At 36.1% G+C, this 26,042-nt stretch overlaps 1 protein-coding gene across 4 annotated transcripts in view; it reads right to left on the reverse strand.

Annotated features, from left to right (window-relative positions):
• Window positions 1–26,042, reverse strand: part of LRRC69 (leucine rich repeat containing 69) — a 138,159-nt gene that overhangs the window by 28,778 nt on the left and 83,339 nt on the right. For 3 of the 4 annotated variants that reach the window (XM_007488087.2, XM_007488086.2, XM_007488088.2), the window contains one exon: window positions 12,929–13,030. In XM_007488087.2, coding sequence (XP_007488149.2) covers window positions 12,929–13,030 — 102 coding nt within the window. Of the gene's footprint in view, window positions 1–5,127; window positions 5,283–12,928; window positions 13,031–26,042 lie in introns of all 4 variants that reach the window. The other variant, XR_465202.2, reaches the window with a different exon arrangement.

Here is a 26,042-nt window from a genome sequence, read left to right on the forward strand (position 1 = left end):
TGGAAATGGTCATTCACAAGTTATTCTTCAAATATTAATTATGTGCAGGTATATAATATTCTCTTGGTTCTACTTGTTTCATTGTTCATTCGTTCATGTAGGTCTTTCCAAGTTTTTTAAAAATTAACCTGCTCATCATTTTTAACAGCACAGTAATATTCACAATCATATTCCATAATTTATTCAGTCATTCCCCATATAACAGATATCCCCTAGATTTCTAGTTCTTTGCCTTCACAAAGAGAGTTGCTCTAAATATTTTGGAACATATAAATTATTTTCCTTTTCCCCTGATCTCCTTGGGAAACAGGCATAGCAATGGTATTGCTGAACCTAAGGGCATACAATTTTTTATAACTCTATGTACATAATTGTAGATTGCTTTCCAAAATAATTAGAGAAGTTCACAATTCCACTAATAGTGTATTAGTGCCTCCATTTTCCCACATCCTCTCCAACATTTTGCCCTTTTATCATTTTAGCCAATCTAATAGATGTGAAATATCTCAGAATTGTCTTGATTTGCATTTCTCTAATCAGAAATTACTTAGAGCACTTTTTTATAAAACTATATATGACTTAGATTTCTTTTCCTCCCAAAACTGTCTGTTTGTATTTTTTGCCCATTTATCAACTGGAGGATGACTCTTATTATAAATTTGAAAAAAAAATCCCTCTATATTTAAGATATGTGACTTCTATCCAATAAACTGCCTCTAAAATTTCCCCCAATTTTCTTCTTTCCTTCTATGCTTAACCATGCTTAGGTACATTAGTTTTATTTGTATAAAATCTTTTAAATGTAATATAATCAAAATTATCCAGGGTAGTTAGGTATCTAAATGAATAGAGAACTGGGCATAAAGATGGGAGGTCCTAGGTTCAAATTTAGCCTCAGATACTTCCTACCTCTGTGACCTTAGGCAAGTCACTTAACCCCAATTGCCTAGCACTTAACCACTCTTCTGATTTGGAAGCAATATTTAGTATTGATTCTAAGGCAAGGGGGGTTGCTTTATTTTGTTTTAAAATCCTATGTATTTTAATGTACCTAAAAACATTATTCTACAGAATTCATAGGCTTCCTCAAAGGGATCCATGTCACAAAAGTGTTGAAGTACCCCTGGTGCAAGGGAAAGAGAAAAAAATTGGGGGGGGACACAAACTTTAGAGAAGAGTGAAAAAATTAAGTATTTCCAAAGTATTATTAAGGTGATATTCTCAATGATAATAATGTTATTAACCACACTTATATGGCTACTGAGCACACTGAAAGGAAGAAAACAAATTTTTACTTGGATTGACTAAGTTCACCCACTTTGATTTCTTTGGGTAGAAATCAAGCCCTGTGTAAATGTCCCACAAATACCACATGCCATTTTAATAATGTAAGGGTTGTTTTTTGGGGGGGAGACTTTCCCCCCTAAGGTGGAAATCTTCCAACATGATTAATATAACACAGATCATGCTATGCTAGGAATCCTTGGTTATATGCAAGAAGCATTTCACTTATTTGCCAAGGTCAAACTTAAGCAATTAAAAAAACAATAATAACAAAAATCTAATAGGGGAGGGAGAGGTAGGGAAGAGGAAAGAGGCAATACCCACAGCCATCCATGTGGTTTATGCAACTAAGGTCTCTAGAGCTCCTCAGAGGATCTGCTTCATTTACATTTCCCTATTCCCTACTGCCTTAGTCCTCCCAATGAGCCATCTTCTGAGAAAACTACCTTTGTACAGCAAAGCAAGGGTCATTGGATACCATAGCCCTTGAAGAATATGTGACTTCAGAACATGATCCTTCAATAGCATAGCCTCCAACCCACATAAAATCACTCCTGAACATTCACATGGTTGAGATCATCCTCTCTGAATGAGGTGCCCTTTCCCTCCAATATTACCAGGTCTCTCTTGAGCAGCACTCAGTTAAAGGTTTACAGTCACCCTCTATTGGACCACTTACAGAGAGAGCATTGCTAGAGGGGTTGCCAAAACAACCTTTTAGCTAGAGAGCTCAGCGGATAACTTGCTCTATAAACCTGGATCAAATTGAATGGCTATTAAGAGTTCCTGAAGGATTCACCCTAAAGAAGCAGATGTTGGAGGAATTTGCTACACTATTGGGGACTAATAAATAGGTCACAAGTGGACATCGAGTTCACTTTTTCCACTTTTGATTTCTGAAACAAAACATTTCTATAGCACTCTGCATGTCTCTTCATAAGTCTTACATCACTTATTATTCATATTACTCTACTACTTATAGCTGCCAACTTGTTACTTTGGGAGAAGAACATCTACTGAGATGCTATATACTGTTAGAAACTTAATTAACATTTATGGGTTGGAAAGGAAGCTGAAAGATTCTTACATAAAGTAAGACGCTGTTGGGCCTGATCCAGTGATATGTAAGCTACACTTGGGAAAGAAAAGAAAAAAGAAATCTCTTCACCTATTACAGTTGCATGAAATGTTTCAGAGTGTAAAATTCATCAAATTCTAGGGGAAATAAGTTATGTCCATGGACTCTGAAGGTCAATGATTCTTCAACAGGCAGACAATTAGCTTTTTAATAATAATTAATTCTCCACTGGATCAGAGATAATACGAGTATGGGAAGTGGAGCAGGTAGCATTGTATGGTGGAAAATGTCATTGGATTTGGAGTCTGAGGATGGCTTTGTGTCCACCTCTTTGAGGGACTATCTATCTGACTTTGAGTAAATCCTTTCATTTCCCTTGGCTGTACTTTCTCATCTTTAGAATGAAGGAGTAATATTATATGTCCTTTAAGTTTCCTTCCCATTCTAAAACTAATATTTTTCAATGACCCTATATTATAGGAAATTAGATTTGGTCTCAATATAAGGAAAAATTTCTTAACAGAGCTATCTAAAAATGTAAAAAACTGACTTATGAAGTAATAAGGTGCCCAATATTTAGTTGAATTCAACTGTCAAGCACAAAATGTGTACAAGGCACTACGATGGGCACTTGGAATACAAATACAAAAATAAAATTATTATTGCACGTAATGAACTTATATTCCACGCGGTGGATTCAACTTGCATACAATACAATGAAGTTTGAGGAGGAAAGCATCAACAATAATAGAATTTATATATCAAATTAAGATTTGCAAAGTATTTTATAATTATTATCTCACTTTATCCTCACAATAGTGCTATCAATATCCCTATTTTACAGATAATATTAAGAGACTTGCCCAGGATCACCTACATAGTAAATGTATGAAGCAAGAGTGGAACTCTGTTCTTTCTGACTATTTCTTTTTTTTTTAATTTTTATTTGGTCATTTCCAAATATTATTCATTGGAAACAAAGATCATTTTCTTTTCTTCCCCCCCCCCCCCCCACCTCTCCCATAGCCCACACGCGATTCCACTGGGTATCACATGTGTTCTTGATTCAAACCCATTTCCATGTTGTTGGTATTTGCATTAGAGTGTTCATTTAGAGTCTCTCATCAGTCATATCCCCTCCACCGCTGTAGTCAAGCAGTTGCTTTTCATCGGTGTTTTTTCTTTCTGACTATTTCTAACATTCTCATCCACTGAGCCACCTAGCTGCCTCCGGACACTGCAGAAATCAGGAATGCTGAGAAGGTGGCACTTGAAAAGAACTTCAAAGGAAAATAAGATTCTGAGATGTAGAGATGAGAAGAGATGATATTCCAGGCAGAAGGACCAATTTGTGCAGGTATACTGAAGCATTAGGTAGCATTTTGGTTTGAGAAAGAGTCAGTATTCCAGTAAAATAAATGAAAGAGAATAATGAGAAATAAAACAGGTTAGGAAAGATGGAACCAGAGTGTAGAGGAAGAGAGAAAAGTCATAAAAGATTCAAGATCAACCAGAGGGACAAAGAAAGATGGTGCCCTATATAGAAACAGGAAAATGTGAAGACCAGAAAATTTAGAAAGATTAATTCTATTATTGACATTACAACTATGGAACTGAAATTCAGGATGGTTAGAACAGAATATATGGGTTTGAAAATCATGTGCACAGAGGCAGCTAGAAGGTACAGTTGTTGGACCCAAAGTCAGGAAAACTTAAATTCAAATTCTTCCTTGGACATATTTAATAGCTATGTGACTATAGGCAAGTCACTTGATATCTGTTTGCTCATTGGTAAAATGGAGATAATAATAGCACCTACCTCACAGGGTTGCTGCAAGTATCCAGTGATATAGCCTATGCCCAGATCTGTGTATACTTTAATGTGCTATCTAAGTACTACCTATTATTATTAATATTATTATCCCTAGTAATTAAACTTATTATCACTATTGTTGTACTTATTAATTAATATCATAATATTAATATAATTAATATTATAATTGCCATTACTACTATCCTAAAAATAACATTATAATGACTATTATTATCCTTTAAGGAGCAACCTAATTAAGTTTATTTATTTTTTTAAACCCTGACCTTCCCTCTTAGAATCAATACTGTATATTAATTCCAAGGCAAAAGAGCAATAAGGGCTAGGCAATGGGGGTTAAGTGACTTGCTCAGGGTCACACAGCTAGGAAGTGTCTGAGGTCAGATTTGAGCCCAGGACCTCCCATCTCAGGGCTGGCTCTCAATCCACTGAACCACCCAGCTGCCCCCTGCCTGTATTATTTTGAGCATTTAAACTCCTTAAGTCTCAGTTTGCTGATCTGTAAAATGAGAAGGGTCGTGGGCCAAATTAGTAATGAGATCCTTCTAAATCTAAAATCCTGTGTTTCCATCATCCTTCCTTTACCACATAATATTCTTTTTTTTCCTCCATTGCTGAGTATATTTTTGAAAACTTGTGACTTCTTCTGAATTACTGGGGTCCCTATTGTTTTGTTTTTAATTGTGGCACCATTTACTGTTGTCTTTAAATTTGCAGAAAAACTTTGCATGACACAAGTGTCATGTGTATTGATTCTAAGATGGAAGGTCAGGGTTTTAAAAAAATTCTTTTAAATCAAAAGTAAAAAAATAGCATAGACAGTAAACACACTATGGTTGTTTGCCCTTTGTTTTTGAAGAGGCCTAATAACATCATACGTGATCATCTTGATTTGTGCATGAATTAGATTTAAATGAGACAGAATATCATCAACCTCATTTTCTCCTCCAAAGTCATCCAAGTTCAGTGGCAGATGCTTGGTGATGGCCCAGGATGCAATGGATGATCTTCAACGTCTACTCCATCCCTAAGTGCTGTACAGCCCCTGCTTCAGCCGCTTTCATGGCCACTGGACCAAACAGTTGTCATCTACCAGGGAAAGAATTCATAGGCATGGGGTGGACAGCTGTCCCCCCAATGCACCAACCAGTCTGAGACCTGTTGTGTGGCCCCTGGACATGCCTCAGCTTCTGGAAGCCACAGGTGAGAGTTGAGTGAAAGTTAGACGCCAGACTTCCGGTCAAGATGGCAGCTTAGAAGCTGTGAAAGTTCAGACCTCAGAAAGAAACCATTCCTTACCGATCGCAAACTGAGTGCTCCTAGGACACCGAAATTCAAGCTGAACAACAGGACAGACCCAGGGAACCCTCCTCCTGGACCTGGATCAAAAGGTATGGCCCCCCAAAAGCCAAAACCCCAGATCACTCGGATCTAAGGGGCAAGCAGAAGGAAGGTCCCAGGACCCATCCCCCCCAACCCAGAGTGCTGAGCCCACGGCAGCAGCAGGAACTTCAGGGCCAGCAAAAGGGCCTCAAGGGCTGACTACTTTGAAGGACTCACCTTGAAAGCAACCTGAGCCACTATGTGGGACTCCCAACACAGACAGCAGGGAAACATAGAGAGAAGGGGGAAGCCTGTAGCCCCCTGGCTGGGTCCTCCTCAAAGGAGGTCCCAGCTTTAGGGCACCAGCTGAACCCAATCCCATCAGGAGCCCTCAGAGCTACTGAAAGGAGAGAAACCTTAGGGCCAGCAAAGGGGTTGCTCTGAAGGGCTTACCTTGAAAGCAACCTGGGCTAGTCTCCAGGCATTCAACACAGATTGTGGAAGAGGTGGTTTTTTGCTTTAGGGCTCATTCAGTCCAAACTAGCTGAACCTAATCCCATCAGGAGTCCTCAAGCCCAGGGAGGCCACAACCCCTCCTCCCTTAGAGAACAGAGTCTTCTGAAAGAACCAGCTGAATCTAATCCCATCAAAAGTCTCCAGACCATAGGGAAGCCCAGGCTCCCCACCCATCCTCATTGACTGCTGGACTTTAAGCCAATCAAAAGCCTCCATAGGACAGGGAAGCCCAAACCCCCAACAACCCTCCCCCAGAGACTACACCAAGAGATCTTCTGTTAAAGCTCCAAGAGGGGAGACCAATAGAAGTCCCTCAAAAACAAAGAAAATGAGAGGAACAAGAGCACAGACAAATATGGGGAGTAAAGAAGGGGTGAATTTCAGCAAACAACAGAAAAGGAAGAAAGAAACTACAATAGACAGCTACTACTCAGCAAATGGAACAGAGGGGAAGAGATTAGCAAACAATAAATCAGAAATCCCAGCGAATTGGATACAGGCTGTGGAAGAACTCCAAACACAACTAATAGAGGCTGAAGACAATTGGGGAAAGAACTTAAAAATTAAGATAAGTCATCTGGAAACAGAGGCACTTGAACTAAAATAAGAAAATAGTGTCTTGAAATCCAAAATCAACCAGCTGGAAAATGAGGCAAAGGAGATGAAAGATGAGGCAAAGACGATGAAAGACGATCTTCAAAGAAAATCAGACCAGAAGGAAAAAGACGACCAAAAAGCCAGAGATGAAATCCAATCTTTAAGAACCAGAATACAACAACTAGAACAGAATACAACAACTAGAATCAAGTGACCTCACAAGGCAGCAGGACACTATAAAACAAAATAAAAAGAATGAAAAAATTGAGGAAAATGTGAAGCATCTCATTCACAAAACAGATGATTTAGAAAATCGTTCAAGAAGAGACAATCTAAGAATAATTGGACTACCAGAAGACCACGACAAAAGAAAAAGCCTGGACATAATACTAGAGGAAATTATCCAGGAAAACTGTCCCGAGATCCTAGAACAAGAGGGGAAAGTGGAGATTGAAAGAATCCACAGATCACCCCCTGTATTTAATCCCGAACTGACAACACCAAGAAATGCTATAGCCAAATTAAAAAACAATCAGATGAAAGAAAAGATATTACAAGCTGGCAAGAAGAAGCCATTCAGATACCATGGAAACACGGTGAGGTTAACACAGGATCTGGCTGCATCCACACTGAAGGACCGAAAGGCATGGAATAAGATATTCCAGAAAGCAAGGGAACTAGGTCTACAACCAAGAATAAAATATCCATCAAAACTGACTATATTCTTACAGGGGAAAGTATGGTCATTCAACACAACAGAAGAGTTCCAAGCATTCATAAATAAAAGACCAGACCTAAACAGAAAATTTGATGTCCAAGCACAGAACTCAAGAGAATCATCAAACAGTAATTAAAAAAGAGGGGGAAAAACAAACAAAACAACAATAAAAATTTTATAAGAGACTCAATAAGTTAAAATGATATGTATCCCTATAAGAAAAGAGGTCATTGGTAACTCTTAAAAACCGTTGCTATCACCTGAGCAGCTAGAAGAATTACACTCAGAGGGAACAGTGACAAACTATATAGGATGAAAGGACAAGACATAAATAGGTATATAGATATATGCATACATAAATACATATACATGTGTATGTATATATATATATATATACATGACTAGAGCTAAAAAAGAAAAGAAGTTGTGACTAAAAGAAATAGGAAAAGAAACAAATGGGGGTAAATTTATATGTCACAAAGAAGCTCATGGCGGGAGGCGGGAGAACATGGATACACTGGAAGGGTAAAGAGGTTGGAGACAGGAAATACTCAACTCTTCATACTTTGAAACTGACCCAAAGAGGGAAGAACAACCCAATCCATTGGGGAAGAGAATAGATTTGAGCCCTATAGGGGAGTAGAAGGATAAAAAATGGAATGGTGAGGAGGGAAGCAGTACAAGGGAGGGAGAGGGTGGGGGGGGAAATTTTTAAAAGACTACAGGGGAAAATAAGGGAGGGAATAAGAAAGGAGGGGGGTAGAAAGGGAAGTAAAATAAAGGAGGGAATGGGGGGGAGCTGACTATAAACAAACATTGGTATAGAAGGAAATAGTGAAAGAAGAAAAGGCAGGACCAGGAGTAGAAATCAAAATGCTGGGAAATACACAGCTAGTAATCACAACTCTGAATGTGAATGGAATGAACTCACCCATAAAACGCAAGCAAATAGCAGAGTGGATTAGAATCCAAAACCCTACCATATGCTGTCTGCAAGAAACACACATGAGGAAGGTAGATACACATAGGGTGAAAGTAAGAGGATGGAGCCAAACCTATTGGGCATCAAATGATAAAAAGAAGGCAGGAGTAGCAATCATGATATCGGACAAAGCCAAAGTAAAAATAAATCTAGTTAAAAGAGATAGGGAAGGTAATTACATCCTGATAAAAGGCAGTATAGACAACGAAGAAATATCTGTACTCAATATGTATGCACCAAATGGCAGAGCATCCAAATTTTTAAAGGAGAAACTAGAGGAGCTCAAGGATGAAATAGATAGAAAAACAATACTAGTGGGAGATCTGAACCTTCCCCTCTCTGAACTAGATAAATCAAACCAAAAAATAAATAAGAAAGAGGTGAGGGAAGTGAATAAAATCTAAGAAAAATTAGAGTTAGTTGATATGTGGAGAAAAATAAATAGGGACAAAAAGGAATGCACCTTCTTTTCAGCAGTACATGGTACATTCACAAAAATTGACCATGTACTAGGGCACAAAATCATTGCAAACAAGTGCAAAAGGGCAGAAATAATAAATGCAACCTTCTCAGACCACAGTGCAATAAAAATAATAATTAGTAAGGGTACATGGATAGATCAATCAAAAATTAATTGGAAATTAAACAATATGATTCTCCAAAACCAGCTAGTTAAAGAACAAACCATAGAAACAATTAATAACTTCATTGAAGAAAATAACAATGGTGAGACATCCTTTCAAAACCTATGGGATACAGCCAAAGCAGTACTCAGGGAAATTTATATCCTTGAGTTCATATATAAACAAATTAAGAAGGGCAGAGGTCAATGAATTGGGCATGCAAATCAAACAACTAGAAAGTGAACAAATTAAAAATCCTCAGATGAAGACTAAATTAGAGATCCTAAAAATCAAAGGAGAAATTAATAAAATTGAAAGTCAAAGAACTATTGATTTAATAAATAAGACCAGAAGCTGGTACTTTGAAAAAACAAATAAAATTGACAAAGTACTAGTCAGTCTATTTAAAAAAAGGAAAGAAAAAAACCAAATTGACAGTATCCAAGATGAAAAGGGAAACCTCACCTCTAATGAAGAGGAAATCAAGGCAATCATTAAAAACTACTATGCCCAATTATATGGCAAAAATATGGCAATCTAAGTGATATGGATGAATACTTACAAAAATATAAATTGCCTAGACTAAAAGAAGAAGAAATAAATTACCTAAACAACCCCATATCAGAAAAAGAAATTGAACAAGCCATCAAAGAACTCCCTAAGAAAAAATCCCCAGGTCCAGACAGATTCACAAACAAATCCTATCAAACATTCAAAGAACAGCTAACCTCAATACTACATAAACTATTTGATAGAATAAGCCAAGAAGGGGTTTTACCAAATTCTTTTTATGACACAAACATGGTACTGATCCCAAAGCCAGGCAGGTTAAAAACAGAGAAAGAAAACTATAGGCCAATCTCCCTAATGAATATAGATGCAAAAATCTTAAATAGGATACTAGCAAAAAGACTCCAGAAAGTCATCACAAGGGTTATCCACTACAATCAGGTAGGATTCATTCCAGGAATGCAAGGATGGTTCAATATTAGGAAAACCATCCACATAATTGACCATATAAACAAGCAAACCAACAAAAATCACATGATTATTTCAATAGATGCAGAAAAAGCCTTTGACAAAATACAACACCCATACCTATTGAAAACACTAGAAAGTATAGGAATAGAAGGGCCTTTCCTAAAAATAATAAACAGTATATACCTGAAAAGCAAACATCATCTGCAATGGGGAAAAACTCAAAGCCTTCCCAATAAGATCAGGAGTCAAACAAGGATGCCCATTATCACCTTTATTATTTAATATTGTACTAGAAACACTAGCAGTAGCAATTAGAGAAGAAAAAGAAATTGAAGGTATTAAAATTGGCAATGAGGAGACCAAGCTGTCACTCTTTGCGGATGATATGATGATTTATTTAAAGAATCCCAAGGAATCAACCAAAAAGCTAATTGAAATAATCAACAACTTTAGCAAAGTTTCAGGCTACAAAATAAACCCATGTAAGTCATCAGCTTTTCTATGTATCTCCAACCCAGTTCAGCTGCAAGAATTAGAAAGAGAAATTCCATTTAAAGTCACCCAAGACAATATAAAATACTTAGGAATCTATCTGCCAAGACAAACACAGGAACTATATGAACACAACTACAAAACACTCTCCACACAATTAAAACTAGATCTAAACAATTGGAAAAACATTGATTGCTCATGGGTGGGACAAGCTAACATAATAAAAATGACCATCCTACCCAAACTTATCTATCTATTTAGTGCCATACCTATTGACCTACCAAAAAACTATTTTACTGAATTAGAGAAAACCATAACAAAGTTCATTTGGAAGAATAAAGGATCAAGGATATCCAGGGAATAATGAAAAAAAACTCCAAAGGAAGGTGACCTTGCAGTCTCAGATCTCAAACTATATTACAAAGCAGCGGTCATCAAAACAATTTGTTACTGGCTAAGAGACAGAAAGGAGGATCAGTGGAATAGACTTGGAGTAAATGACCTCAGTAAGACAGTCTTTGACAAAACCAAAGACCCCAGCTTTTGGGACAAAAATCCAGTATTTGATAAAAACTGCTGGGAAAATTGGAAGACAGTGTGGGAGAGATAAGGTTTGGATCAACACCTCCCACCCTAAACCAAGATAAACTCAGAATGGGCGAATGAATGACTTGAATATAAAGAAGGAAACTATAAGTAAATTAGGTGAACACAGAATACTATACATGTCAAAACTTTGGGAAGGGAAAGATTTTAAAACCAAGCAAGACTTAGAAAGAGTCACAAAATGCAAAATAAATAATTTTGACTACATCAAATTAAAAAGGTTTTGTACAAACAAAACCAATGTAACTACAATTAGAAGGAAAGCAACAAATTGGGAAACAATCTTCATAACAAAAACCTCTGACAAAGGTCTAATTACTCAAATCTATAAAGAGCTAAACCAGTTGTACAAAAAATCAAGCCATTCCCCAATTGAAAAATGGCTAAGGGACATGAATAGGCAATTTTCAGTTAAAGAAATCAAGACTATTAATAAGCACATGAAAAAGTGTTCTAAATCTCTTATAATCATAGAGATGCAAATCAAAACAACTTTGAGGTATTACCTCACACCTAGCAGATTGTTCAACATGACACAAAGGAAAATAATAAATGTTGGAGGGGATGTGGCAAAATTGCATTGTTGGTGGAGTTGTGAATTGATCCAACCATTCTGGAGGGCAATTTGGAACTATGCCCAAAGGGCGATAAAAGACTGTCTGCCCTTTGATCCAGCCATAGCACTGCTGGGTTTGTAGCCCAAAGAGATAATAAGGGAAAAGACTTGTACAAGAATATTCATAGCTGCACTCTTTGTGGTAGCCAAAAATTGGAAAATGAGGGGATGCCCTTCAATTGGAGAATGGCTGAACAAATTGTGGTATATGTTGGTGATGGAATACTATTGTGCTAAAAGGAATAATAAAGTGGAGGAATTCCATGGAGACTGGAACAACCTCCAGGAAGTGATGCAAAGTGAGAGGACAGAACCAGGAGAACATTGTACACAGAGACTGACACATTGTGGTACAAGAGAACGTAATGGACTTCTCCAGTAATGGCTTTACAATGTCCCTGAACAACCTGCAGCAATCTACAAGAAAAAAAAAAACTATCCTCAAGCAGAGGACAAACTGAGGGAGTAAAAACACGGAGGAAAAGCAACTGCTTGACTATAGAGGTTGAGGGGACATGATCGAGGAGAGATGCTAAATGAGTGCCCTAATGCAAATACCAACAACAAGAAATGGGTTCAGAGCAAGGACACATGTGATACCCAGACGAATCGAGTGTCGGCTAGGGAACGGGTAGGGGGGGTTGTGGGGAGGAAAAGAAAATGATCTGTTTCCAATGAACAATGTATGAAAATGACCAAATCAAATAATGTTAAAAAAAAAAAAGAAAGTTAGACGCCAAAGGTGGATGCTGGACCACAAATAAAACTTAGTGAATTTGAAGTTGGGCCTTAGCCAGTGAGCTTCCTGAGATCAAGAATTGACTGTCTTCTGCCTTTTTCTATATCCCCAGTGCTTAGTCCAGTGCCTGGCCCTTAGCAGATGGTTAATAAATGTTGGTTAACTCATTGACGAGGCCCAGTGTTCTTTCTACTGCATGTTATCACAAATAAGTAAAAAGGACAGTTGCACACACAGTAATGTAATTTTAAAGACAGAGTTCATTTAATGAGAGGGGAAAATTAGTTCAGTGTTTATGTGACTGAGAAAAATCTCTTTGGCAAGGCCCCTCCTCTTCAGAGGGATATATGGGGGAACCAGAGCCCCTTTAATCAGTGATTGCCATTGTTGCCATTTCCTCCACCTGGAGACAAACAAATTCTAGGTCAGATTGACCTATATTGGATTGATGTTTTAACATCTGATGGTGTTTTTTTTTTTTCCTTCTTAAGGCAGTTAATTAAATTTGTATAAGCATTAATTTAAATCATGTAATAATTCACCTTCAAAGTCAAAATGTCTTCTTTCTGCTCAATATAAATTGGATGTTTCTTCACGAATGGATTTTCTTCACAGAAGAATACTCTCAGTTTCATATCCTGAAGCTTGTAAAACAAAATAAATGCATTATTATTGGATGCAAAGCAAAGTTAGTCTCTGAAACTTTCATTGTCGCAGAGATAGTATGAAATTAAAAGAGAAATGTCACCTATACAGATGACAGGTTCAAAAAGGAGAGTATAACTGAAGCGTTGATCTTGAAAAGCTCAAGTTCATTTAGCCCAGTGGTTCACAAACTTTTTGGTTTTAATATCTCTTAATACTCCTAAAAATAACAGAGAGCCCCCTAAAAGGATTTTGTTTATGTGAATTAGATCTAGAGATTGTTACTTTAAGAAATTAAAATGTCTTAATATTTTTACAAAAATACTTTTGACCTTGGAGATCTCCCCCAAAATTCTATGTTTCAGCCAAACTAAACTATTCATTATCCTTCTGTCTCTGAGCATTTGTTAATAGATCACCCAAACTTGGAATGAATTCTTCCATTGTCACTTCAATATATTTATCTCATTCTACTGAAATCCTTCTTTTTTTTTAAGACCCAGATCAGGTGTCACTCGTTCCTAGGATCACATATTTAAAATGAGGGACCTTAGGGTCCATTTATTCTATTCTCCTCATTTTTTCAGATGAGGAAACAAGTCCAGAGGCCCCACATCCTTTTGCCTCCAAATCCAGCATTCTATACACTACACCACTTAATTGCTTCTCAAGAATGAATCACTGCCTGTTTTTTAATCTCTCTTTAGCTTCTCCTATATATTTAATCTAAGATAAATAAGATTATTTGCAGACATGTCTACCAGATTTTTAGACTATGAAGATACAGACTGTATTGTTTTAATTTTATTGTCAGTACATCATCAATAATAGAGGTTCTTTGTTAAATTCCCATCTGTTAAACAATCAGATGTTTGCATAAATATTAACCTGATAGCCCTAGGAGGGATAGATTTGAAGGAAGAATGGAAAGAAGAAAACTGGTTATCACTCTCAAAGCAAGTGATAATAAGGGCCTAGATCAAATTGGTCTATGGAAATAATGAAAAGAGATAAAAAAAGGGGGGAAATGGACTTACACCTGAATAGATTTAAAGGTAGAGGAAAAAGAAAGAAGCAATTCCCATGGATACTTGAATGGATTCATGTGATCTCATCAAAGTGTATATTCTTACCAACACAAAGTGCAACCTTTCAACACCTTCTCATTTCGTGCAATTTTTATCCATTTCTTCATACACACAGGCTACCTTAATATCTTGGCATTAGTATTTTATCACTGATTATCCATCCTAGAAGGAATGTCTTTTTTTTCTTTATCCATGACTATTATACCTTATTTTCTGCTCAAATATGTTCCTAATGTCTTTGTGCCACATATGATAATATTATAATATCAGGATTTATCATATATTTTTGTTGGCTTACATTTATACCTTCTTACCATTGCCTTTTGGGTTATTAATTTCTGAATTAAAATTACAGGTGATTTCATTTACAAAACTGTTTTAAACAAATATTTACTCTTTAATTCACAATTATTTCTCAACTATCAGATAGATCATTGTAGTCACATAAAAGTATGTGATATCAAGCAACCAAGGTCTTAAATCTTAGTCAGAAACAAGAGTTGACAAATGATAGCCCATGGGTCAATTTCAGCCCTATGCCTGTTTTTGTATAGCTTGTTACCTAAGAATTGTTCTTATATTTTTAATAAAATTGTAGAACAGATGGTAGGCTGAATTTGGCCCATTGGCCAAAGTTTTTCTGAGCTTGACATCATGTTTGCATGATCTTCCAGTCTCACCAAAGATCTAATTAGTCTTTTGATTCTGTAATCCATTTCTATGTAAGTAAGAGCATGAATAACCCAAGTGCAATCCAAAAAGCTGAATTCAGTAAGAGCTTTCAGCCAAAGCTGGAAAACCCTCAAAGAGACTGAGATAGCTGATCCTCCATTACCTCTATTACCTTAATCTTTTTAGTTTCTGTGCAAAATAAACAATAAATACAATCTAGTCTCTCTGTTAAACACAGAGTAATGGAATATGTGTAGAGGGTGGTTAACAGAATGTATGGGGAGTAAAAAGATGAATTAGAAATCCTAAAATGAGAAGGTAAATTTGTGCTCATAATGCATCACTTGAATTTCATGGGATGAGACTGGAAAGTAGCTCCGGAAGGGCCTATATTATTCAAAGGTACAGAGCAGGTAAAAAGGGAAGAAAGTATGTCCATATATTTTATATATTTAGAGATTAAGAGGCTGATTCATATAAGGAAACTTAGGAATCTGAAATAAAAAGCCTGAAGCAGAATATGTGAGTATCACTCAAGGAAAACAAAATAGAAAAATAATAATGTCATTAAAATATATTATGTAATATCTAGACATGTAGAAGAAATAGATGATAAAATGATTTGAGGAACATATCAAAAACCTGAAAAGAAGGTAAATATTATAGTAGTGATGATTAATTTCAGTTATCCAGCCATCTACAAAGCAGCTTCCTTATTGGTCATTTTGTCTTTCTGAAGGTTGGGTAATCCATAAGGAGCAACTTCTGAATCTGCTTCTCAACAAAAAGGATGTGATTTCTGGATTAAAAATGATTGGAACTGGGGGCATCTGAGTGACTCAGTGGATTAAGAGTCAGTCCTAGAGACAGGTGGTCCTAGGTTCAAATCTGGCCTCAGACACTTCCAAGCTGTGTGACCCTGGACAAGCTACTACCTTGTGGGTAGTAGCTACTCTGCTTTAGAATTTGTGATAGGGAATGAGAAAACTGGACAATGGTATGGAATGCTCTGATATGGGGAGACAGACATCAATGGGAATACAGGAAGATTAGGTAGGCATGCATGACCTAAAATTCTACAAAGAAAAAGGCACTTAAATGGATAGCCAGACTTGGAATTGGAAAACTTGGGTTCAAATTTGACCTCAGACACTTCCTCTCTAGATGACTCTGGGCAAGTCACTTAACCCCTCTTTGCCTAGCTCTTGACCTTTTGTCATAGATTTTTTACTAAGAGAAGGTAAGAGTTTTTAAAAAAAAGAAAAAGAAATTGAATCTTCACTCTGAGAAACCATTTGGTTTTATGGAGAATGTAAAAAATAATCTTCAAAGTAGATGAGCCAAAGAAAGATTGGGTGCTCTCAAAAATACTAAAATTTCAAAGAAAAATAATTCCTACAGGAAAGAACAAATATTACTGTTTAAAGAGCCCAAAGTAGTTGCAAGGGGGAATTCTTCCACTAATTTTGTTTTTTAAAAAACACAAACAATGGTTATATGATTTAGGGTTTTAGTTTTAAAAGATCACTCTATTATAAATATGAATAATATGGGAAAATGTGTGCAATAATACATGTATAATCCAGTGGAATTGTTTGTTAGCTCCAGGAAGGAGAAGAGGGGAGGAAGAGAACATGAATCATGTGACCATGGAAAAATATTCTAAATCAATGAATTTAATTTTTAAAAAGATAAAACAGAAACAGAAAAAATAAAAAAGATGAGTGAATATAAGAGTGGGAGAAGAGTACACAGAAAAGAGAAGGTACAGAAAGAACACTATCAAGAGTTCTAAAACTCAGAATGATTTGAGGCGGAAGAGAAAAATTAAGGATAATAAAATGTGGGAAGTAGGGGAGTGGGTCAGATATTATGATTTTGGGCTAAAATAAGATGATCTGAGAAGGCTTGGGACTCCTGATTAAGGTAGAAAGGATGATGAGAATGGAAAATGGAGAGAAGGCAGAATTTTACAGTTCTTAATTTGTTTCTTGTTTTTTTCTACCAAAGAGAATAATCTTTGATCTAAAGAGGACAAAACAAAAAAGATCAATAAAGAACTAATAGCCAAAAGAAATAGAAAGCCAGAGAGGAGGGTATCTAGTAGTCCTTTATGAGTTCATATCACCAGACTCTGATAAACTACATCTCAGAGTACTGAAAGAACTGGCAAATTTTATTTAACCTCTGTCACTGATGCCTAAAAGATCATATAGAATTGAAAAAATGTCCCAAGATCACAGAAATGCAAATATCATATCTATTTTCAAGAGAACAAACAACACTGAGGTATCACTTCACACCTAGCAGATTGGCCAATATGACAGTAAAGAAAATAATAAATGTTGGAGGGAATGTGGCAAAATTGGGACACTAATACATTCCTGGTGGATTTGTGAATTGGTCCAATCATTCTGGAGGACAATTTGGAACTTTGCCCAAAGAGTTTTAAAAGACTGCCTAACCTCTGATCCCTCAATACTACTGCTGGGTTTGTACCTGAAAGGAGATAATAAGGAAAACTACTTCTGCAAAACTATTTATGTCCATGCTCTTTTTAGTGGTAAAATTTTGGAAAATGAGGGGGTATCCATCAATTGGGGAATGGCTGAACAAATTGTGGTATCTGTTGGTGATGGAATACTATTGTGCTGAAAGGAATAATGACCTGGAGGTTTTCTATATGAAGTGGAATGACCTCCAGGAATTGATGCAAAAGGAAGGAGCAGGAGAACATTGTACACAGAGACTCATACACTGTGGCACAATCAACTGTATCAGACTTTCTCTACTGGAAGCAATGCAATGATCCAGGACAATCCAGAGGAACTTATGAGAAAGAGCACTATCCACATCCAGAGAAAGAACTGTGGGAAGAGAAACAGAAGAAAAATATATGATTGACCACATGGTTTGATGGGGATATGATTGGAGTTTTTGATGTTAAATTTTTAAAAAGGAAATGATGATCATACAATCACCAGTTTCATTAAAAGGTAGTTGATGGTGGGGGACAGGGAAGCTAGGTGGCTCAGTGGATAGAGAGTCAGGTCCAGAGACTGGAGGTCCTGGGTTCAACTTCCTAGCTGTGTGATCCTGGGCACATACTCTATCACTGAGCCCTGTTTCCTAGTTCTTACTGTTCTTCTGCCTTAGAACAAATTTAGAATACCTATTCCAAGATGGAAGGTGTTTAAAAATTACTTAATAAAAGATTGATTTAATTTCTTTTTTGTCAATTACTAGAGTGGTAGATAAGAAAAAAGTTATAGTTTACTTTGATTTTACCAATGCATTTGACTTGACATTGTTAAATTCTTGCTCTGGATAAGATGAAGTTATATGGGCTGATCCCATATCTCTTGTCCCCACCAAGAAACATCTTAGTCAAATTTTAATAAAATAGACAAAATTTGTGGTTAGAAAAAGAAAACAAATTCTTAAAATTCAAGAATTCTTGAATTCTGCAGGAATAGTCCTGCAATATGAATTCAAGGACAACCAATCAGAATAGTAGAGGATTACCCTCTGCTTATAAGGGGGAGAAAAGGGAAAATTAGAATATAATAATATAAAAAAGCAAGAGTTCCATTAGCCTGAAAATTTTAAAAAACCATATCATTCACATCTGAACTTACTTCATATCTGAACATCAAATAATATATTTGGATATAATACAATAAAATGGAAAATTCTAGTTATTCATTTAAAATAATGCAGAGGTAAGTATGATACTTAATATGCAAACTAACTTAAGTAGAAGGCAGTTAAGTCATTTCAGTTAAGTTTGTTTTCATATGGTTAAGGCTAGACAAGAACATGAAGGTGGGGCTGAGAAAGTCTGCAGGTTAATTGATTACTTTTTTTAAAACTGCCATTTGACAGAAATACAGAAAAAGGTAAAAAGAGCATCTATAGACTAAAGAATAAGAGGGGAAAGTTACAATAAGAAAAATTGAATTAATATTTCAGGTAAAATAATTTTAATCACTCATTTATGAATCAAAATTATAGGGAAATAGAGCCATCTTGAAGAATGTGAGAGGGAGAGGGAAAGAGAGAGTGTGAGAGAGAAAGAGAAAATAAAATCATAAAATAGAAGGAAAGAAACAGTTAATAATTATAACTCTAAAAGTGAATGGGATATACTCACCAATAAAATGGAAAAGGAGGAACTCTCGCCCATAAAACAACAGTGAATTTTGGAGTAGCTAGATCTCTCGGTGGATTGAGAGCTAGGCCTAGAGACAGGAGGTCTAAGATGGAAGGCAAGGAATTTTTAAAAAGTAAACTTAGTGGGAAAATAATATTTCATATCAACTACTTCAAGTTTGAGTCCATTCTTCCTAAAGAACAAACTATAAAGGGAAGAGTGTATCACAGTTCAATGATATGCTTCTAAACTTTGGCTTTTGATATAGTTTCAGGTAATGTCATTTTTTAAAAAGATAATTGCTGGGAATAGCTAGATAGTTCAGTGGACTAAGAGGTAGGTCTAGAAATAGGATGCCATAGGTTCAAATTTGATCTTAAGGACTTCTTAGCTGTGTGATCTTGAGCAATTCACTTAACTCCCATTTCCTAGCCCTTACCACTCTTCTGCCTTGGAACCAATAGACAATATTGATACTAAGACAGAAAGTAAGGTTTAAAAAAAGATAATTGTTGCTAGTTGATTATTGACAATATTGAGGAGAAATCAAGAGGTAAATTGTTATTATGGAACTAATCTATCATGATACTGAAGAGGCATAAATTCATTGCTATTAGAAGAATATGTTAAATTGGAGCTCATCAGCTATATGGTATTAAAGACACCACCACAGTTCCCTCAAGAACCTAGAATAGTGAAAACAATGAACTTGTTTTGGAGACTAACCTGACAGTATGAGTAGAGTTTGAGAGAGTAAGACCCAGAGCCTGTAAGAGCACAATATTTAGATAGTTATTCAGTAATACAAGTAGAATTATAAATTATATCCATCTTATATCTATATTCAAAGCTTCTCATGCAGGTTGTTCTTCACAAGGCTACAAATTTTTCCTAAAATTATAGATTCTCCTCAGATTTTACAAGAATAAACTTACTTGACTTTTGAAACTATTGGTTTGCACAATTTCAGCACTATCTTATTTCAGGCTTAGTTTCAAGTTCCCTATTTTATTTCAGAACTTAAAATACAAATCTGAATCAAGGGTTTGAGTAAACTAGAACCAGATTTCCAATATTATCACAAATTTATAGCACAATATACTATTTAATTCAAGATGCTCAAAAAATAAAAAGAAAATATACAGAGTAAAAATGAAAGGATAAAACAAGATATATGATGCTTCAGGTGACTCTATTAAGAGTAATAATCATAATAACAGGTAAAACAACAATAGAAATTAATAACACCAAGAGAAACAAACAGAGGATAGTGAAAAAATTAAATGAAAATGCACCAACTGCCAAGAGAGAGCAGCTCATGCTTAAGGGGATTCTTAAGTGAAAATATGAGAAGAATATAGAAAGGTTTTTTCAAATTGTATTCCATATATGGAATAGAATCCTTACATCTCCAAAGTCATATAGTTGAATAAAAGGTACAGAAGATACAAAGTCTTGGTATGTTTACTGATGGTTGATGTTTTTAAATCATTTGATTAGTAGCATAAAATGGTACCTAGAACCAGGTATTACCTATCTACACAGTATGATCACATAAGATTCTATAATAAATGTCAGATGCATAAATAATTTTGTTTAATGACCCTCTCATTTTCACTATTAAGTGAAAAATAAAACTGAGAGATTGTGCTTGCCAGTATCCACTACTCTTATGAAGAACAACCAGGGCAAAATTCAAATTTCAAAAAAAGATGATATAAAATAGGATTCTTAACATGTTGTTGGCTTCAGGAAAAAATATAGAAAGTATATCAATTGGCAAAGAAATATTTTTGAGTTTCAGTTGACTTTTATTTTAATACATGAATAAAATCAAGATTTTGCCAATTATCTTTTCTGAAATGTATAAACCCAGTGGAAATTGTCAATTCCATATTTATCCACATACAATTCTCCATGTTCCCACAAAAACATTGCCTCCTTAGACCATTCACCAAATTACAGAAAGACAATTCTCCCCTTGTTCAAATAATTTCCAAAATGAGTCTCTACTATTCATTTATTACTCCATGGAACTGATCCTTCATGGCTATGGATCATGTATTAAAGTCTAGAAGTATTTATTTATTTATTTTTATTTTTTTTTAAACCCTTACCTTCTGTCTTGGAGTCAATACTGTGTATTGGCTCCAAGGCAGAAGAGTGGTAAGGGTAGGCAATGGGGGTCATGTGACTTGCCCAGGGTCACACAGCTGGGAAGTGTCTGAGGCCAGATTTCAACCTAGGACCTCCCGTCTCTAGGGCTAGCTCTCAATTCACTGAGCTACCCAGCTGCCCCCTCTAGAAGTATTTATTGTACTCCTACTGTGTGCAAAATACTCTGCAAGGTAACAAAGGAGAGAAAAAAGATAACTAGCACATAGTTATTGCCCTCAAGAAGACTAGACTCTAATAAAAGAGATTGATACAATTAGCTGTTATATGAATTAAAGTAGAAAAATGAATTAGAACTATCAATAAAATTCTCTATAAAGTATAAAAAATGGAAAAATCATTTATTACTAGGGGTTGGTAAGGATTTAGGGCAGATAAAGTAGTTCAGTAGATGTACCACTAGGCTTGGAGTCAGAAAGACCTGAGTTCAAATTTGACCTCAGACATTTACTAACCATATAATCCTGGACACATAACTTAACCTTGTTTGCCTCGATTCCTCAACTATAAAATAATCTGGGGAAGAAAATGGCAGACCACTATAGTTTGCTAAGAAAATCCCAAAGGTAGTCACAAAGAATAGGACCTGACTAAAATGAATGAACAGCAGAAAGAAGTCAGGATTAAGGAAAGTTTCATGGAAGGAGTGTTTGATCTGTCTTAGATCTATTATTTCAAAAATGTATATAAAGTTCCTATCTTTTCCAAATTAATGATTTTAGTATAATACAACCTGCAATCAAATGTTTTCTCTCCTAATACTTATTGTTAATAACTTGTACAAAATCGTAGCCCAAGTAACACTTTCTACATCTCACTTCCCTCTGCCATTGTTCTTTAACATACAAATATTCCTGTCTATAATTCAAATGTGACCCATTTCTCTCAGTAGACTTAGAACATTATGGCATGCCTTTAACTCTACAGCTATGTTGACAATAGCAACCACTTCATTTCTAAATAATATATAAACTGCCTTTTATGCTTGGCCTGCTTAACAGTAACATGGAAAGACCTGCCAACAGATTTTGGTTTTTCCTCCAGATATTCCTTCCAAAATAATCATAAATTGCCCTAGTCCTAAAGTTGAGGTCATTCTCTTTCATCCCTGGCACCTGTATTACTGCAAAAATGTCTCCAGGCTACCAAAACTTTTAAAGCAGTACTTTTTTGTGGTAGCAAGAAAATGGAAGCAAATCTGTTGATTGGGGATGGCTGAATACACTGTAGAACATGAATGCAATCAAATATCACTGCATAATAAGAAATAATGATTATAGCATCCAGAGAAACTTGAAAAAAATTATATTAACTGATACACAATGAAGTAAGAAGTACTAAGCACACACATACACACATATGCCCACAACCATAGAAGCTATCAGAATTCATAACAAAGTATTGATAAAATTAAATGTAGATGTAGATAACTGATACAAAAAGAGATGTATACTTAGATAAATGCATGAAGATAAAAAAGAGATATAGATAGATAAATAGATAGATACATACATACATACATACATACATAGACAGTTATGACTACCGAATAAGCATTTATTTATTGTTTATTATGTGTCAATGTATCAATGCTAGGGTTGGAAATAAAAACAAACAAGAAAATCGGCTTTCAAGGGGTGACATTATAGGAAACACAGCATATAAAGGAGTAATGGAAAGGGAAAAATGCGGGAAGAGAGCCTCTGATAGAGGAAGGTATGATGAGAAGACAGCTAGGAAATATAAGAGAAGTTGCAGTCATCCTTGGAAAAGATGTCAAAGAAATGACAACCTCAGAAAGAAACTAATTTAAGGCAATACTGAAAGTTATAAGGAATATGAGAGGAAGAGGTTTAAAGTAATTTTTTTTTTGGAATTTGTTAACAATAGAGAAGGTTGCAGAGGGGACTTTGGAGTGAAAGGTCAGAGGTAGATGGGGGCTAGGTAAAGGTAGAGCTGAATATCCTATGGGGAAGGTGGCAGCTCCAGGCAGTAAAAAATGCCTTTATTGTTGATTCTCTCCGCTGATTATAGGTATTCTGTGTTGCACGAGTCCCTAGGTTCAGTGGCAAGTTGAATGTATGGTCAATGGGAAAGTAGGCATGGACAAGAGACCCAATAGCCACAGAACCCTGGAGGATGACAGGCCAAGTGACTAGTACTCTGTGATGAGGGGACAGAAGAACTATGAGATATCATGCCCCAGTTACCCTATTGATAGTTCTGCCTCTGTGAGCATTCTTTATACCATCATTCCTACTGTGCATGCGATAGGAACTACTATTTCTTTGTGTCTCTAAAGTATTTGGTCAATTTACATAGCCTCTGCTTCTCTACTCTATTAATTTGGGGGAAAGTTTCCCCCACTCACACCTCTTATTTTAATAGGATTATTCCCCACTTATTGAGCAATATTCCAAAGGAATGGTATTACTGTGGTTGCAAGAAATTCTCATGGCAAGCTTCACACACATACATTGACCATCCATTTTTGCAACCATAAATGAACTGCACTAAACAAAAGATATGTCAATTTAATTATCCTTAATGAATGACATCAAATTGTGACATTTATTAAATGGATTCCAACAAAGTGATTCCTCTGTCTAGAGGGGGTGGAATTCTTTTTTGTTTATTCTCTCTTCCCAGTTCACAGAAACTGAAGGACATACATGCCTGAGGACAGGGACTGGGTGAAACAACACTTTTTCCTTCCCACAAGTGAAGACTACCATCCAAACTACTGACAGTCTAAGTGGTTTGAATATTCCCAACCAGATTCTTAAAAGGGCTAACTGGAGAACAAAGGCAATGCACTGCACTCTAGTTTAGGAATAAGGGTGTAGAGTTCCTTTGGGCATAAGGAACTCTTCCCAGGTGTCATTGGGAAAGGACATAAAGACCTTGTTTGCCATTCAAGAACAAAAGGTCTGCCACCTCGGCAAGGTTTTCTGTGCCTGGAATCTGACAGGAGTAGTGGGGAAAAGGAGAAAGCTTTAATAGAAGAGTCTCACCTTACTGTATTACTATAGCTGTTTAATCAACTTGTCATGCCTATAAAGGAGAAAGCTTTCTTAAGTACTGCAAGGATAAAATGACAAGATGACAAAAATAATTATTTTCCATATACTTCTATAATCTGCTCCTTATAAGTAAATCAATATCTTTAAAAAAAAAACCCTACCTTCCATCTTAGAATCAATATTATGTATTGATTCCAGGGCAGAAAAGCAGTAGGGGCTAGGCAATGGGGGCTAAATGACTTGCCCAGGGTCACATAGTTAGGAAGTTGTCTGAGGCCAAATTTGAACCAGAGGACCTCCAATCTCTTGGCCTTACTCTCAATCCACTGAGCCACCCAACTTCCCTCTAAAAATAGTTATGAGTGGTGGGAATCTCTCTATATCCCATCATAAAGGCTTAGTCCTCTCTTTTCTCGATACCATGATCACTGTTCTAAGGCCAAGTTATTCAGTCTCTGGTTCTGTGTTCTCATACCACTCTGGATTCTGTCTACTGTCCCAGGAAGGTGGATAGAAGGGAGATTATAGTATTTCTTTTCCTGGGGTGGGATAGAATGCAAATTTACTTATTCCTAATGCGGAAATATTCCCCAGACAAAACTTGTTCTAACTCACCGTTTTTTAATTATAAACACACATTTCCTTCCCAGCATTGAAAGTTTTTACAGTGGTATCCTTTCCTTTTCTTCCTAGGGAAAACCCCAAGCCTGCTTTTCATATCCTAATTCCACTCTCCATTGCTTCTTATTTCCATTTTTTAGGAATTCCTACTTTTATTGAGAGACCAAAGACACTATTTCTATTCCATACTCTTTTCTTCATGAAATGATATTTCTAATAATAAAATGCATCAGAAAGGTGAGGAGAGCCATAAGATTTAAAGTTAAAATAGTACTGCAGTGGGTTAGGTCTGAGTTCAAATCTGGTATTCCAAAATTTTTCCCACCAAAGAACACAGACTAATGAAAAAGAAATAAGGTAGGTAGATGGGGCAGTAAATAGAACACAGGGCCTGGAGCAATAAGACTCATCCTGAGTTCCAATTTGGCCTCTGATACTCTCTGATACCTCTGATACTTCTGATAAGTATCTGATACTCAGATACTTAATAGCTGAGCACTCTGCAAGTCACTTAACCTGTTTACCTCCATTTATTTATCTGTAAAATGAGCTGGAGGAGGAAATAACAAATGAGTCCAGTTTCTCTGCCAAGAAAACCTCAAATAGGAACACATGATTATAACTATTAAACATCAATAAAAGTAAGGTATGTCCCATGACATGACATACCTAGGGAACAATTTTAAGTACAGGTAATAGGAGGGAGGCCAAAGCAAAAGAAAAAAATAGGTCATGTGATGGAGTGCTTGTTCTAACCTTTTCTCACCACGTTTGGGACTCACAAAGCCATTTTCCCATTATCTCCAATCACTAAAATTCTTTCTTCTAAAGGAAGACTTTCCCAATCCATTCCTAATTCTGACACCCTTCCTCTGTTGTTGCCTATTTTCCCCTCTTTTATCTTATTTGTATATAGTTTGCTTGTTGTCTCCCTCATTAGATTTTGAACTCCTTGAAAGCAGAGACTGTCTCTTGTCTTTTTTTTTGTATTCCCAGTGTACAGCACAGTACTTGGCACTTGAGTAAATGTTTAATAAATACTTATTTGAGGGACAACTAGGTAGTTCAATCAATAGAATGCCAGGCCTGGATTCTGGAAGTACTGGGTTCACATCTGACCTCAGATACTGCCCTTGCTGTGTCACTTAACTCCAATTGCCCAGCCCTTACCATTTTCTGCCTTGGGACAGATGAGTGTATCAATTCTAAGAAATGATAAGGAAGATAGAAAGACAGACAGACAGACAGACAGACAGACAGACAGACAGACAGACAGACA

The sequence above is a fragment of the Monodelphis domestica genome, chromosome 3 (genome assembly GCF_027887165.1).
Source record: "Monodelphis domestica isolate mMonDom1 chromosome 3, mMonDom1.pri, whole genome shotgun sequence".
In the NCBI taxonomy this organism is placed as follows: Eukaryota; Metazoa; Chordata; class Mammalia; order Didelphimorphia; family Didelphidae; genus Monodelphis; species Monodelphis domestica.